Source organism: Pongo abelii, chromosome 19, assembly GCF_028885655.2.
Source record: "Pongo abelii isolate AG06213 chromosome 19, NHGRI_mPonAbe1-v2.0_pri, whole genome shotgun sequence".
NCBI classification, from domain to species: domain Eukaryota; kingdom Metazoa; phylum Chordata; class Mammalia; order Primates; family Hominidae; genus Pongo; species Pongo abelii.
In genome coordinates this window covers 19,387,768-19,403,878 of record NC_072004.2, presented here as the reverse complement: position 1 = coordinate 19,403,878, position 16,111 = coordinate 19,387,768, and the positions used below count along the sequence as shown (strand labels likewise).

General features: G+C 55.9%; 1 protein-coding gene and 2 pseudogenes across 1 annotated transcript; all 3 read right to left on the bottom strand.

The window, feature by feature from the left end:
- Window positions 1-948: 948 nt before the first annotated feature.
- LOC129054739 (TBC1 domain family member 3D-like) lies at window positions 949-8,183 on the bottom strand. Its single transcript, XM_063719042.1, has 8 exons — window positions 8,146-8,183; window positions 7,701-7,764; window positions 7,256-7,355; window positions 6,869-6,963; window positions 5,997-6,143; window positions 5,445-5,544; window positions 4,920-5,069; window positions 949-1,466 (listed from the first exon to the last, which is right to left on the bottom strand). Exons 1-8 carry the CDS (start codon window positions 8,181-8,183, stop codon window positions 1,342-1,344), a joined length of 819 nt encoding a protein of 272 aa, XP_063575112.1. The 3' UTR covers window positions 949-1,341.
- Window positions 8,184-8,320: 137 nt separating this feature from the next.
- Window positions 8,321-16,111, bottom strand: part of LOC100453892 (TBC1 domain family member 28-like) — a 76,974-nt pseudogene continuing 69,183 nt past the window's right edge.
- Window positions 13,001-14,541, bottom strand: LOC129054733 (tumor necrosis factor receptor superfamily member 13B-like; annotated as a pseudogene).

Genomic DNA, 16,111 nt, shown 5'->3' with positions numbered 1-16,111 from the left:
TTTCTCTATTGCAATTCCCCTGTCTTGATAAATCGGCTCTGTCTAGGCTGTGGGCAAGATGAACCTGTTTGGCAGTTACAGGGGAACCCCTGCTTTCCTGGGGTGTCCACCACAGAGTGTAGAAGGCAGGTGTGTGGGCCTTTCTGGCAGCTTCCTGTGGTTTGGCCAAGCCCTGCCTCCCCTATGTCCCCCTGGGCTCTATCCTGTCTCCACTCACATTTAGGGGTGGCTGCTGCTCTGGGAATATTAGAATCCAGAAGAGAGATGGAGCCACATCAGTTTTTTTCAGGCATCTTTCTAAATGTTTGTATCCAAGTTAATCCCCCTTATTCACTGTGGCATTGCCTTTCTAAGCAATTACCTCTGTGCCTGCTGCTAAAGAACTTTTCACCCAAGAGGGGCAGCCTGGGCACTGCCCTGGGCATTAAGTCCTGTGTTTGATGTGCTCTTGTGATTTTACTTTGTTAGAACCAAATATTTACATGATGGGTTTGGGAATCTCTCTTCTTTTAGCTCCCAATCCAATATGAAATGCAGGAAACCAGTTTGTGATAAACTGCATCTGGCCACTAAGGGGGCCCCTGGGTGACCGTAACAGATTCACACCAGTGTGTGAAAATTTGCCTGCATTTCAGAGAAGATAAATGGGCTTTCCCTCTTCAGATGCCTGAAGGGAGTGCTTTGAGCTGAGTGGTACATGACCTTCCTCTAGCCCCGGGGCCCTCGGTGGACCTGGGCTGTCTGGCAGGCACTGGAACTTCCCTGGATGTTCCCTCCTGCACCAGCACCATTGCAACATATAGACCCAAGTGTGATTTATTTTGGCTTGGTGTGTATGCTTTTCCTTGTGTCAAACTGCTGTTCTTTTGACAATTCAGGAGACTGTTTTTTTTTTTTTTACTATAACTTTGAAAACAAAAATTGTAACAAAAACATTCCCATGACTGTGCTGTGGTTGGAGATTTTATTACAACATATTTACACCTTCCTTTTCCCTCTCATTTTCAGGAGCTGTTTCAGGACTCCTCCTCCTCCCCTAATAACTTGAGTCTTTCCTATGTCATAATAAAACTACATTTTCTTCTGAAAACTGGCAGGTTCTCCCTTTCTGACACAAGCAGCTGAAGAGAGGGTGGCAGGAGGGAGAAGAGCAGCCAGGGGACACTGGCCTGCATGAGGGCATCCCTGGTCTGAGTCAGTGGCCAGAGCCGCAGCCTGGCTCTGTGCCCGAAGTCTTGTCTGGGTGTCAAGAAGGCCACGCACTCACATTTCATCCCTTTCCATGATCGGCTCACTGTTCGTTGACCCTTGTTCCTTCTTTTTTGAGCAGAAAGGTGTCATCTAGGACTCTGTCCTTGGATGTGCATGAAAGTCACCTGAGGCCCTTGATGTGCAGGAATTCTTGCCAGCCTTGGATTGCAAGCCCCAGGCTATGGTACAGCAATGTGGATTTTGTAGCAAGCTCCCTGTATGATTGGAGAGTCACAAATGGAAAGAAATACTATAATCAGTGGAGAGAAGATGTGCACAGCTACTCAAGTGCACAGTTCTGTGACATAATACAAGGTGGGGGTGGACCTGTATGATGTCTTCTCCTAGCAGCCCCCACATACTTCCCCTGCCCTCAGTGGGCCAGGAGTCTCCTGCTTGGCCTCATCTTCTATTCCAAAGCTTCTGAGATCTGAATAGTTGTGCCCCTCCTTTTTCAGATGCCTCTGTGGCAAACCTTTGTTATTTGACTTTCTTTGCATGAAAACACCGAGAACACCAGAGAATGCCCCAGGGTTTCAGACTTAGTCCTGTCTCCTCATATTAAATAGAACCATTATTGTGTTCCTCTGGGGGAAGCTTCACTCTGCCTGGGTCCCAAGACCTTCCAACCAGCAAAGCTCCGTTTCTCCAGGGCAGGCATAGGAAAACTTTGTGACTGAGACATTCGGTGCAATACTGAACATCGTCCACTTTCACACCTCCACTCTCAGAACTATACCTTCTGGCTGTCGGGGAGTCAGCACCCTATACTGGTTTCCAGTAGAAAGCATAACATCTTGTAAGACAAACCATCACTTCAGCATAACTGAGTGATCATAAGCTCAGTTGCTTCCAGGTGGCAGCTGACGTAGTGAGAACAGTTAGTTCCCTGGTCAGGGGCTACTGCTGCATGTCCCTCACTGTGAATGGGGTACCTTGGTCACAAGCAATGCCGTGTGGTCAGCTGTGACGGCAACAGGCAGGGCTGGGGAGTCTATGTCCAGGTAGGGGCTCCTTGTGGTGAAGGCTGATCTCAGCCTTCTCCACAGTGTGGGCAGCCTGCCCACAGGTGGCCAACCGGTCCTCCTGGGAAACAGTGCCAGCCCAGGGATCGACACCAAGTCTCTCATCAGCACATGGGGCACTCGGCAGTGGTGTTGGCCTGGTCAGCCTGGTCAGGGCACGAGCAGGATGCTGAGCCTCTTGTGTCTAATTCCTGTCTGACGGTCACTTTGTCCATGGGTCCATCCGGCAGGCATGGTGGGCAGGGAAAGGAGCTGACTCCATCCACCTGGCATGCCATTTTCCCCACCTCAGGATCAAGAGCATCCTCTGCAGAGATTCTGTCTGGTGGGAACATGGGAATGTGGATGAAACTGTCTTCACAGTCAGAGTTGCTGAGGCAATGACTGCAGGGCGCCTCTGTCCTCTGGGAAGCCCGGCTGGAAGGCGCTTGGCAGTGGTACCTGCTGTGGCTGTGACAGGGGCTAGGCTGCAGGATGAGGCTTCCGGGAGAGGGGTCGTGTGGCAGGCAGGGTCGCGAAGCCTCCGCGTGCCATGTTGGCATAGTGGACTAGGGCACTCGGGGCGCTGTTGGGCCAGGCTCCGGGGTGCAGACTGCCTGCACTGCAACAATGAGGCCGGGAAGAGGCAGCAGTGTTCACAGCTGTTGACCCCCTTGAGCCAGCCCTCCACATCCTCATCACTGCACGGGCTCAGTGTCTCTGGCCTGGCTTGCCCAGGTTCTCTGATGTGAATCCTTACAGCATCAGGGCTTGCAGTGCCCTGGTCCCCTGCATGGTCACCTGGAGGCCTGCGGTGCTCCTCTCCTCCTAGGACTTGGGTTGAAGCCAGGTCCATCTGGGCTTGGGACTTGGGCCCTGGAGGAGGGGATCTGACCCACGGGTGGGGTCAGGGGCCCCAGGGCATGCTGCTGGTTGGCTGCGGCTGTGGGAACTCCATGCTCAGCCTTCCCTCCAGAGGCCCTGATGGGACCAAGTCCCCCATTGAATGGGATTTCTCAAGGCCCACAAGCCAAAAATATAAAATAAAAATAAAATAGCAGTAAAAACTAAGGTCCAGCAGCCATTTGGGGCTGCAAGACAGCTGGGCGGGTGCTGCCTGGGCTCCTTCCATTCCAACTTCTTCTACCGAGGGGAGTCACAGGCGGGTGCCACCTTGCTGCTGGGGTGTCTCTTGACCTGCCTCTTCTCTGTTATAAGCCCAGGCAGGGCCTGGTGTCGGGGTCCCAGTGGGCTTGCTGGGCGGGGTCTGTCGTTTTGTTCCAGGGCTGTCCATGGAAGATGTCGAAGTGACAAGAGTCCCAGGAGCCGTATTCAAAAGGGCAGCACAGGAAACATGGACCCCCGACATGTGGGTCTGTGTGGAGCTGTGGCATAGAGTACCCAGACAAGTGTTTCCATGTAATACAAAGCCTGACCTCACCGGGGGACAGGCTGCCCTCATCTTGAGCTTCTGGGGCCCTCAAAGAGTGGCTTGCTGCCCTGGGTCCTCAGGAAGCCCCCTTGTGCTGCTGGGCCTCAGCCTCGGCCTTCAGGACAGCCCTGTCAGGCCAGGCTGGGGGAGAACAAGGCTTTTGTCCCAGGGGGACTGATGGCATGAGCTCCTGGAGCTGAGCTGGTGGGGTGGGGAGGGCCAGTCTGTCCCCCTCACAGAGGGGCCCAATGCCAGGGGTCAACCTTGAAGGACCCTCACTCCATCTTGGCTGAAAAAAAGAAACATCTTCACCGAGCCCATAGGGTCCCTTCAGGGTGGGCCCCACAGACCTGGGCCTCTGGAGTCCTCGGGGTCCCTATGTGGCCCCCTGGCTTGACACTGAGGATGCCCTTGCAGGCTGCTGATCCCAGGGTGAGGGCTGTGTGCAGCCTGGGCTGGGGAAGCTTTCAGAGAACCTCAGGTCACTCCTAGAATGGCCCCCTGGGTTCAGGCTGGCTCAGGGCTTCCTGCCTCATGCCCTCACCTCAGGGCTGTTCGGCAGCCCCGATTCAGGACTCAGGTGGAAGAAACCTTCACTGTCACCCAGCACCTCGCATGGGGGCCTGTCTCCACAGCAGGTGAGAAGTGAATGGGCATGGGTTTCCCTCTGCCCTCCAGGCTGTCTACCCCATGCCAGGGCTGGACCTATCCCATGCCCGGCTGAACTCTTGGTTTCTGGGTCTGGGTCAGGGCTTCCCCCATCCCCTCTGCCCAAATCCTCTCTGGGTCAGGGACACTGATTCTCTTGTCTCCCTGGCTTGTTGTCTTGACACCCTTGGAGGGGCACTCAAGAATGAGGGGTCCCTGCTGCTCTCTGAGGCTACTTGAAGGTGGGGGTGGAGGCTACCACAGCTGGGTCTGACTGCTCCAGTGTCCCTCAGGGCCCTTCAAGGAGGAGAGGGGGACAATATGCAAAGTGAGGGAGGGGTGTTGGGGGTTCCTGCCCATGGCCCCTGCCTGTCCACACAGCATGTCCAGCACACACACACATGATCTCAGCACCTGCCCTGAGGAGCGGCAGACCCATCTGACTTTCTTAGAGTAGAGAAGGAAGAGGAGGAAGGAGAGGTGCAGGAGGAAGGCCAGGTAGGAGGGCTGGTGGGGCCAGGGCACTCCCCACCATTGGCTGCCCCAGAGGGTGACTCAGGAGGGGACCTTATGCTGGAGCCCACCTGGGGATGGCAGGCCCCATTGTTTTCCTGTGAGTTCCTTCATGGAGGTTTGAAGGTTCCTGAGGATGGTGGTGTCCTCCAGGGCGCGGCTCTGAGAGAGTCGCTCCTGAAATTCCCAGATGGTGCTCCAGGAAAGCTTCATGAGGTGCTCTAGGGACAGGGTGGCCATCAGGCCAGGAGGGTTCCCTGGGAGGGGGGATCTGTGCCTGCACCCCATTTCCACCAGGCCCACCTCCCACTGGTTGGTGCCTGGTCCTTCTTGGCCACCCGGGGTCCAGCTGTGCACAGGAGGCAACAGCTGGGGAAGGCCAGGCAGGGAAGTGCTCACCACACTCCTGACTTTCATCTGGGTCATGTGGGGAGTGGTCTCAGTGTCATCATGCCTTGCCCAGCCCACCAGGCCAGACCCCCCATCAGGACAGAGCAAAGAGTCATGGGGACAGTGTGACGATGCTTCCGTCAGGCCAGCTGGGATCTGTCCCATGTGTTCCCTCCCCCGAGCACCTTTGGGCATATGAGACTTACTCCTGTGTATTTTGAATGATGCATGCACCACGGCCGTCAGTATCCGCTCACCCTCCAACATAAACACATCCCACAGATGCAGGGTAAGCCCGAAGGATTTCTGTGGGGACAGCAGGTGTGGGAGGACCTGGCCTTTCCAGGCTGGAGCTGGTGGCCTGAGCAGGGCCCACCCTGGAGTACTGGGGACCCCTCTTCATGGGATGAGACCCCCCCATAAGACTGAGTCAGACAAGGTCCTGTAGCTCCTCATGGGGGGGCTCATCTCAGCAGCACTGTTGCTTCTGGAAGGAGGGGCTTCCTGAGGACTTGGGGCTTCCCTGGGCCCTCTCAAGTCGGGTCCTGCCCCAGTCTGCCCATGAGGCTGGGCCTGAGCCCTGGCCTCTGCCATGGGAGGCCCCTCTTGGGCAGAGCCTGGCTTGTGAGCCCTGCAGGGACCTGCCTGTGTGTCCTGCGAGCTGGGGGTGAACCGGGTCCTCCTGGGGGAACTGGACCTCTGGGCTGAGGGAGCTGGGCACTGAATCCCTGGGTTGGGGTCTCCCTGTGCCTCCTTACCCCATCAATGAAACACCGGAGGAGCCTCATCAGCATGCAACCCTCAGTGCACAGCCCTTCCTTGCCCTGAAGGGAGGAGCAGAGGTGCTCAGGGCCCCCTGGGTTACCCTGAAGTCCTCCCACTTCCAGTCCCCTCTGCAGACCCTTCTCCAAGGAGCAGAACCCAGGGCAGTGGCCAGGAATCCCCCAACACCTGCCCCATACACAGATGCCCGGTGGACACACTTCCCTTAGCCATGCTTAGCCAGAGCTTGGCCCTGGTCCCAGTGCCTCTGCCTCCCCCAAGGCAGGAAAAGGAAACCCAACTCTGAACCCATGGAGAATCCCCATCCCAGATCAGGCCGTGGCTGGGACTTGGCCTCTTGTCAGCTCCATGAGGACTCGAGCTGCCCTTGGATGGTGGGACCCAGGGCCTCTGGGGAGGAGCTGGGGGTGTCGTCCACTCACCAGGTGTCTCATGATTTTTGGGAAGGACTTGTGCAACACCTGCTCCTGTTGCAATAAGGGCCTCCAGAGCCAGGCAGTATTTGGGCCGTAGAATACTGAGAAGCCCCCGGCCCATCACCCCATCAGAGCCTACGCCCAAAAGCTAAGTAGTGGCAGAGGACCCTGGGCCCTGAAGCCTCCCTCCCTCTTATCTGGTGACCCCATCATGTGGCCTCAGCCCTGGGGAGGAGGGCCCTGACTGGAGGTGGTGCCCAGCAGCATCCTGGGACAAGGTGCCAGGAGGGCAGGCCTGTCTTTGTTGCTATGAGGCAGGGCAGAGGCAGGCAGGTGCCAGTGGGGAGAATGGGGTGGGAGCTGGGGGCTATGTGGCCATCTCCTGGATGTGATGTCAGGCTGGGGGACATGGGATGCATGGGGAACATTGCCCTGTGGGCTTCATTGGCCCATTCGTGGGCAGGGAGGGTGGTTGGGAGCACAGCCATCTGGAAGACAGGAGGACACTCAGGGAGGTGAGCGGTGCCTGCACAAAGTTGGGGGTGGCTTCCGGGGACAAAGGGCAGCCAGGGGGAGGTATCAATGCCCTCTGTTGTTGGGGGTGAAAGGCATCTGACTTGAGGTAAGAGGATCCCTGTCCAGACCCAGGCTGCTGTGGGACCCTCAGCAGGGACATCTTGGAGGCTCCAAACAAGCTGGGATACAAGGAAGATGACTTGCCTGGAAGTCAGGATCACCAGCCAGGGTGGCTGACCCTGGCATGGCTGTGTAAGGCCCCAAGGTAGCTGTCCACCTACCCTGCAGTGAGTGCCTCTCACCAGCCAGCAATTGGGCCAGCACCCAGAAAGCATCTTCCTCTGGCAGATACAGGAGGAGGATGGCGGTGATGCGGCTCAGGTCCCTGTGGTAGCCCACCTCCTGCAAGAGCCAGAGTCACCGTGGAAGGATGTCACCTGGGAGGGCTGAGGCCACCTGGGAGGGCTTATGTCACCAGAGATGGCAGAGGTCCTCAGGGACACCTGCTACAGGCCCCCGGGGATTTGGGGTGCAGCCTCTGCCCTCCTCCCCTGGCACTGGGCATGAGGACTCAACAGGTCATGCACGACTCAGTTGACAAGGATCCTGGGGGGACTCCTGCAGCGAGCGTCCAAGCTCACATGGCCCAAAAGGGCACAGGCAAGGATTGATCATGCCCCCTCCCCTGGGCCAGGCTGGGGAGGCCACTGTGCCAGGCCTGGAGCAGCACCTGTGAACTGCACCTGCCACAAGGGTAGGCAGCGGGGCGCTGACCACCACACAAAAGGTCCTGCAACAGCCCAAGGGCTGCCTGCAGAGAGTCATGGGGACAGTGTGAGGATGCTTCCATCAGGCCAGCCGGGATCTGTCCCGTGTATTCCCTCCCCCGAGCACCTTTGGGCACATGAGACTTACTCCTGTGTATTTTGAATGATGAGGCATAGGAGAGTGGCTGGGTCCAGACTCCACGTGGGCAGCCCATGGAGTTGGCTCAGCGGCTCTCCCTGCCTAGAATGGTCTGGAAAGTGGAGGTGGAGCAGGAGCAGCCACCTGGGTGACCCCCTCCTTGTCTGCTGCACTCCTATGGGGTTCAGGGAAAGGGAAAATTGGATCTCTGCCTGGTTTCTGGTGAAGAAGAGGCTTCCTCAGGATGCAAACTCATTTCATGACAAGAGGCTAACTCATCAGGCACCTCAGCAACTTGTCAAACCTGTCTCCTATGAGGACCATCCCACGTGGGACCCTGCCAAGCTCCTAGGCTTTGGGGCAACACCAGGAAGGGAAGGTCATTTCTTCATCTGAGGCATGGTGTTTGGGTCCAGGTGACACCAGGAGTCTGGGCTTCAACCCTTTTCTGCCAGCAGTGAGCTTGATTCCTGCCTACTATGTCCTGGTGGGTCACGAACACTGAATTTTCAAGAAGTGCCAACACCCCTGAGAGACACCCATGCCTGTGAATACGGGCACATGGCCCAGGAATATCGCTGCCCGGGAATACTCACAGGGTTATATGTAGAGTAGGCCATGAGGCTGTCACATAATTCCTGTTGCCTAGAAAAGAGAGAAAAGAGGGTTTTGTTTTGTGTGGGTGCTGTCAGTTTCATCTTGTCTATAAACCCAGACAATGAACACAATTCTGGGTTCAGATGATCCCCCAGATAAGCAGTGAGCTCTTCAGGACACCTGAGTTTTTCAGAGTTTTTACAGTAAAATCCACATTCCTTGCAATGCAAATATCACAGGTGTACAGTTGGATCAGTGATCATTTTCACTCTAGTTGACTTTTTCTTCCCCCTTTTTTTGGTTTGCACACACGGAAGTCCAGTCTTTGGGACATGTAGTTCCACTGTTCTGAACCAACGTGCAGAGCTTCCCGTCCACCACTGCAGCCCCTCCCAGAGCGGCTCCTTCATCCTCCAAGTCCCCAGCGTGTCCCCTTTGCAGCCCATGTCTCCCAGCTCTGTCAGCTGCTGGCCATCCTGACCTGTTCTCTATCCCTATGGTTTACTTTTTTTCAGAATGGTCGATGAACTGGAATCCTATGGTGGTAGCCTGAGGGGTCTGGCTTCATTCCCTCAGCAATACTCATCTAAGATCTACCCATGTTCCTGCGGGCATCGGGGGTTCGTTCCTTTTCCTCACTGAGTCATCTCTGTCTGAAGAGTGGACCCCCCTTCCTCCTCAGTTCCCCTGTTGAAGATCATCTCGGTAGCCTCCGGGTGTGAGTGACAATCAGGCAGTGAATGTGATATGCAGGTTTTATTTGCACATCAGTTTTCAAATCAGTGTGGTCAATATCTGTGACACTTTGGTGACGTGTGGTACGAGGCCACTGAGCTTTGTGAGCCACGGCACATCTGACTTCGGAAGTGGCTGTGCCCTGTCACGTGCCCGCCAGCCATGGATGAGAGTTTCCCAGGCCCCGCATCCTCCCTGGTATTTTGGGCTGTCAGTGTTGCCCAGGAAGGCTCCCAAGCCCCACCATCCTGCCACCTTCCTGTGGGTCCCTATCCTGGCTCTTTGTGGGTCACGGAGAGCACTTTTCACCATTCTGCATGATTTTTTTTTTCTGCCTTCCATCTCCTTGGGAGCCACCTGGGTTCTGGCCCCACATGTCTGTCCCAGCCTGGCACAGGGCTTAGAGCTGGGGAGGTGCTCAGTCCATAATGCTGGCTGCTGCCTGGGCCAGGAGAGCCCTTGGCAGCTCTCTCACTTTTCCTGGATGACCGCGGCCTCTGCCCTGGGGAAGCCCTCATCCCTCTGGATCGCCCCCATCTTCCCTTGGACCCCTGCAGCTCCCATAGGCCTTATCTGACTCGGAATCATTTTCTAAACATCATTTAGTTCTGCAGGGTGTGGCTGACATCTAGCTGGATGCGGTGGGTGATCCTGGAGGACCTCTTGCCCTTCTCCTTCATGACCTGTAGGGCAGGGCCAAGAGGAGGAAGCAGCCTCAGAACAGACAAAAGATTCCCTGCCCCTAACAGCAGTCATCCCACAGTCAGCACTTCTGGAAGGAAGGGAAGAAGGTTTCCTTCTGCAGAAAGCTCCTTTTTGCCTTGCTTCTGAAGCCAGGGAGGGTCAGCAGAGCCCAGAGCACCTGTAGTGCCTGAGTCACCATCTGTGCCCAGGATGTGCGTCTGACCACATCCCCCACCCCCAACCTGGGCTTGACGTTCCCTCTAGCTGGAGTCCTGGGCTTCTGACATGGCCCAGCCTGTTTGTCCTGCCCTGGCTGAGTGTGGGAGGGCTGTACCTTGCACTTCCCTTCTAAGCCTTCACTTTGTCAATGTCTAGCAGGAGTGACCATGCCCGGCCCCGCACCGCCAGGGGAATGCCTTTGTACACGTTTCGAGACAGCTACAGAGAAAAGAATGCTCCAGTGAGACAGGACATGGGGTGACTCGGGGAGGAAAGCTGGCAAACAGGCCTGCTGTCCTATGGTGAGGATGGGGTGCCACCCACCCACTGAGAGGCAGACAGTGCCAGGTCACAGCCATGGGCACCTGCCTCCTGGCTCTGCAGAGAGCAGTCACAGGGGCCACTCCCTCCCCATGTTACCTTCTTGCTGCTCCCATATTTTGTCCAGTCTGCAAGCATCATCAGCCACTTGTCAGTGCATTTTATTACCTGTCATCTTTGCTCTCAAATGAGCTGTGATGGAGTTAGCCGGGCTGCCAGGCCTCCAGCAGCAGCCCATGGATGCTGGGTCCAGGGCTTTGGGGCCCTGAAGGGACCCAACCTGAAGGAGCCAGGAAAAGGCAGACCCCAGGGACTGAGACCCTCTGAACTAACTGGAGCTGTTGGTCTGGACTGGTGATGCCGGGACACACCATCTTCAGGCCACAGACGCCCGGAGTTTTAGTTGGGTCCCAGCCTTCAACTGGGGACTTGGTGCAAACAGGCAGTGGACTCTGAGCCAGGACTGCAGTTCTTGGTTTGAGTTTTGGTCAAAGCCTCATGGGAACACAGTCCAGCCAGAATGGCCACCCCTCCCAGTGACAGCCGTGGCCCACTCACCACTGCCCAGGCCCACCGGCCGCCACCTCCGCCTCACTGACCACCCCGATTCCCTGTCCTTGGAGCAGCCTCCCATGCAGCAGGCACAGGCTCTTACCTTCACCTCCAGGGCACTCATGGGGGTGGCTCTGTTTCACTGTAAGGCAAGCCAGGCAGAGCTGAGGACCTGCCCAGGGCAGGAGCCATCCCCCTCCCTGAGAGAGAAGGACCAGCCCATCCCCATCCACCCTAAGTCTCAGCTCGGGACAAGGCACAGGGAAGGAAGGCAAGGGCCTCCCTTTGGAGCTGAGGCACCAGGACCCTGGAGAAGAGGGAGCTCGAGGCTGGCCTGGCAGGAGCCACTTGGGGCCAACCCCTCCTGGGCTGGAGGCAGCACCCTCTGTGGATGCTGACAAAATCCAGTCCTGAGACAGCATGGGTTCTCTCCAGGGTGGGTGGCTGAGCCCTGACTGACAGCATTGCCTTGCGAGTGACCACATCACCCACCAGAGTCCAGGGAGCCTGGCCTGAGAGCTGCCCAGTGCCCTGAGGACACACCTGGAGCCCATCCCACCCGACATTCCCCATGGGCCTTGCAGGGTGTGACCTCCCAGTGTGCACCTGCCTCTGCCTGCACCCTGGCTGCTGACCCTTCCTGCTCCCCATCTTCCCCCCATCCTGCCTGGCCCAGACTCCCTCTGGCCACCCTGGCCCTTCTTTGACCCTTTTCCTGTCAGAGCCTAAGAATGAGCCCTCCCTCCCTGATCTGTCCACACCCCTGCCTTGGCCACTTTCTCACGGGGCTGCCCAGTGCTGCTGGGGAGAAGCCTGGGGTGACAAGGGTGACCAAGGGCCCTGCAGGCAGTGGGGATGCCCCTACCACCCCGCCTCCAGCCTCAGCCAGCTCTCAGGGCAGTCGGCCTTTAGCCCTCAGCCTCCTCCCAGCCACTGCAAAAACCAGGACATGGGGTGCCTGACTGTCCTCCCCCTACTGTCCTGCCTGCCCCGACTCCACCTCCCCCATCCACCCTCTGTGGTGCTGACTGAGCCAGTGGGAAGCAGAGTCTCTGGAGGGCCATGCAGAGCCTTGGGGACTGACCAAGTGCCCCCACTGAGGGGTCCCGCCTGGGCCACAGTTCCCAGCCTACCCCACCTGTCATGGGATTCTTTGCAGGGTGTAGGTATACAAGAAAATTTTGGGGGGTGCGGGGTGAAGAATTTCAATGTACATTATCATGTATTATCTTACTGTGTAAATGCTTCTAAGAAGAGTTAAGCAACTTAAGGTTTGCATGCTATTCAAAATATAGCTTTAAATGCTAATAAAAAATGGATGCAAATGAAAAGTCTCTCTTGCTGTGGTCCGGGGAATCTCGATCTTTCTTTCAGAGAGACTTGCAGCTTTGAGTTGGAGCTGCCCTCTCCTTTCTGTCCACTGCACACCCCCACAACACATACACATGCACACACACACATGCACACACACACGCATACACACACATGCACACACACATGCACACACACATGCATACACACATATGCACACACATGCATACACATATGCACACACACATGCACACACACATGCACACACACATGCATACACACACATATGCATGCACACACCTGCACACACACACACACACACACACACACTCTGCTTCATGCCCTCACTAAGGAGGCATGGAAGGGAATGTGTGTCTGTAAGGAAATGACAGCTCAAGCCCCTTGTTTCCTGGGTGTTTGCACAGGCACCCTCCCGGCAGACCGTTCTTTGGTCTCTTTCTCCCTCTTAGTGAAAGAGAGAAGCAGAGCCCCAGCGGGTACGCGGATGCTTAGGGCCCAACCCAAGGTCATAAGCTTCCTCAGGAGCCTGGTGAGATGGTGGCACCACAGGTCCTCCCAAACCGAGGGGGCAGCATTTGGTGGAGCCTTGAGCCCAGGAAGGTGATAGGTGGGACGTCTTGGTTCATTAGACACAACCACAGTGCAGTGAGGAAGGGCAGCTGCCAAAGGTTTTATTCTCCAGGAGGAGGGGCTCTCGGGGGCTGTGAGCAGGAGGCACAGGGACTTTATTGCACATGTGTTTAGGTGATGGCAACCTACAGCTGCACTGGGAACTGGGACCCAGAAAGTCATGACCTCCTGCTCTGTCTCTCTCTTCCTCTCTGCCTTCTCTGTCTCTCTCCTTATCTCTCTTTTTCTCTCTCTCCATCTCTTTCCCTCCTCCTCTTCCTCCTTGCCCCTGTTCAGGCACCTGGGACCCTCTCCAGGGTGCATCTGCACACAATGCCAAGGCCGCCATCTATCAGGGCACACTCGCAGGGCGCCTCCACCTTCCATCACCCATGGGGTTGAGGGTCCCAGGTATGACCGCACTCTCCTGGGTGGGGGTCCTGTGCTCAGGGAAGCAGAAGCTGCAGGTCTCCACTGACTCAGGAGATGTGCCCACAGGACTGCCAACTTCCATCTCGTGATCTGCAGAGGTGATAGTGAAGGGTGTGGGCCAGGCCTGGCCCTGCACCGGGGTAGGGGTGACGGTGTGGGCAGCCATACTCTCCCCTGACCCAGGAACTAAGGGCAATCACCAGGCTATGATCACCAGGGGGACCAGGGGACCCAGGTGGGTGTCAGTGTCCCTCTCTTGCTGACCAGAACCTGTGCTGGGGCAGGGGTGGGCAGGCAAACCTTGGCTCTCACTTCTGCCCAGCCCCAAGCCTGCCATGCCCACCAAAGGGACACCTCCTCCAGGGCTTAGCCTGATGTCCCTGCATCCTGAGCACCCCCGGCCCAGGCAAGCCCAAAGGCTGGCACCCCACACCCACCCTTCCCGGGTGCCACTCTCCTAGGTATCTGCCTGCCAGGATGTCTTAATCTGATTTTATACAGCTACAGCAAATAATAAGGATGAGCCCCGGGCCTCTCCACCTAGAAGCAGGGGCAGTGACAGGACCGAGGGATGGTCTGAGGCTTGTCACGCAAGCAGTGAGAAGGGCGAGGACCCCAGTTTCATGCACTCACCCTGGGAAGACTTGGCCGGACTTTGACAGGGCCTTGAGCGGGGCTGGCAGGAGCAGGGATCCTCCTCTTCTTGAGGAAGCAGGCCACTACCACCAGGAAGCAGCAGAGGATGGCACACAGGCAGAGCCCCAGTATACTGTAGACCAGGGCCAGCTGATCTGCACTCAGCTTCAGCCCCAGGAGAGCTGCAAGACAGCGTGAGACCCCTCTCTGCAGTGCCTCCTCCTCTTCCCCTCATTAGGCTCAAGCAATCCACATGCCCCCAACCCACCCTGCTGCGAGCCTGTCTGGCTCCTGGAGAGGCTGGGCTCCTTTCCTGACCCTGAGGCTGGCTGGGATGCTCTCTGGATCCTGGAGGAAGTTGATCCACACCCCATCCTGGTGGCAACTTCCCAGGGCCTGGAAGCTGGACAACGTGAGCTGGTCCAGGATTAATAGGTCCAGGATTAATCTGTTACAAATCTGATGAATCTCTCACTGGCCATGGATTTCGAACTCACATTGGAAGCAGAAGGCTCACATTACTGTTGCCAGAGAGTGGGCTTGTTCCATGATGGGGGTCACCCATGCTTGCAGCAGATGCTTCAGATCTGAGCACTGGAGATACAGGCCCTAGAAAGACAGAGAGATTTCCTGCATGGAGCTTACTGTCTGGGGGAGCCGACCACCTCACCATCCCAAGCAGAAACAGACCATCACAGCGTGACAATAGCCTGCAGGCGTGGTGCACAGAACCCTGGCAGCTCATCCTGGGGAAGGTGCTCTAGTCTGGGAAAAGGCTTCTCAGAGAAAGGGGTCTGTTTTATTTTTACTTTTTCATCATAGAAGAGCGCACAGTTTAAGTGTTCAGCTTGATGAACTTTTACCCACGGGTGCACTCAGGCTCAGCCCCCAGACCAAGCTGGACAAGACCAAGTTCATGCCCAGCCCCTAGAGGGCTCCTTTGTCCCCTCCCATCCAATACATCCCCCCAGAAGTAACTACTCTTCTCAGCCCTTTGCTGTAGATTAATTCTGCTTCTTTTTGCCTTCTATAGACGCATGTGGAAGGTGCTCTTTTGAGTCCAGCTTCTTCACTCAACAATGACATCTGTGAGATCCTCTTATGTTGTTGCATGTGGTCATAGGTCATTCTTTTTCATTGCTGTATAGTATTTCATTGCATGAATACACTGTCATTTGTTGATGTTTTCTGTTTATGGATATTTAGGTTGTGCTAGACAGTGATACTTTTGACTGAGTAGAAGTTGCCTTGCTACGAAGCGGCAGAGATGATACGGAGGAACATTTGAGAAGGCAGGAACAACATGCACAAAGGCCTTTAGCAGGAGGGAGCCTGCCTGGGGCCCTGAAGGCTGGTGTGGCTTCCTGGCACTCTGCTTCTAGGCCACTGTGTTCTGAGCGCCTGCTGCCCTGGCCTGGTGTGTGGCCCTCCACACCCATTCCCACCTCCTCCTCCTGTGCCTTCGTGACCTGCAGGGGCTGGGAAGCTGAAGGAGAGTGACGTAGCCACAGAAGAAGCATGTGGAACCATGGCAGCTGGAGGCGGTGAGAAATGGAATCCCCCTAGGCCCTTTGCAGGAAGTGCGGCCCTGTCAACACCTTCATTGCAGATTTCTCACCTCTAGAACTGTGAGAAAAATAATTTCTATTGTTTTAAGCCACCAAGTTTTTGGTCAATTCTCACAGATCCACAGGAAACTCATATGTGTCTCATGCACTAGTAAATGGTATTCTGGATCTACTGGAACGGTCTCGCAATGAGTTCAGACAAGAATTACTAAAGGCAATTGGTGAAATTAAACATCTTTCCAGCCTGCTGGCCAAGGTGAGGAGAGACAGCTTTTTACTGGTATTTGCCTGTCCTTGTTCACATTTCCGCCCTTAACCTATAAATTCACAGAGCACAGAGAAGCATTTCCTCAGTCTATTTCACTCATGAAGCCAGCGTTCCAGCTTGAAGGCCTGTTAGACTGCAGACAGATTAGAGCTGGGATACAAAAAGGAAACACCCAAATTTCTGATGGTAGGCAGTTCAAAGTGTAGTTGGGATGTAGAGAATCAAAGCAGAGAGTACAATGCAGTGATAAAGAATATCAACTGGGCATAGTGGCTCACACCTGTAATCCCAGGACTTTG

What these genes read in the sequence shown, in the direction of transcription:
- LOC129054739 (XM_063719042.1), bottom strand. Translation starts at nt 8,183, where the DNA reads ATGGTCCTCATAGGAGACAGGTTTGACAAGTTGCTGAG. An exon ending in ATCATTCAAAATACACAGGA is followed by an intron (nt 5,070 to 5,444) that starts GTAAGTCTCATA and finishes CCCTGTCCCTAG; the next exon opens with AGCACCTCATGAAGCTTTCC. An exon ending in ATGGGGCCTGCCATCCCCAG is followed by an intron (nt 1,467 to 4,919) that starts GTGGGCTCCAGC and finishes CCAATCATACAG; the next exon opens with GGAGCTTGCTACAAAATCCA.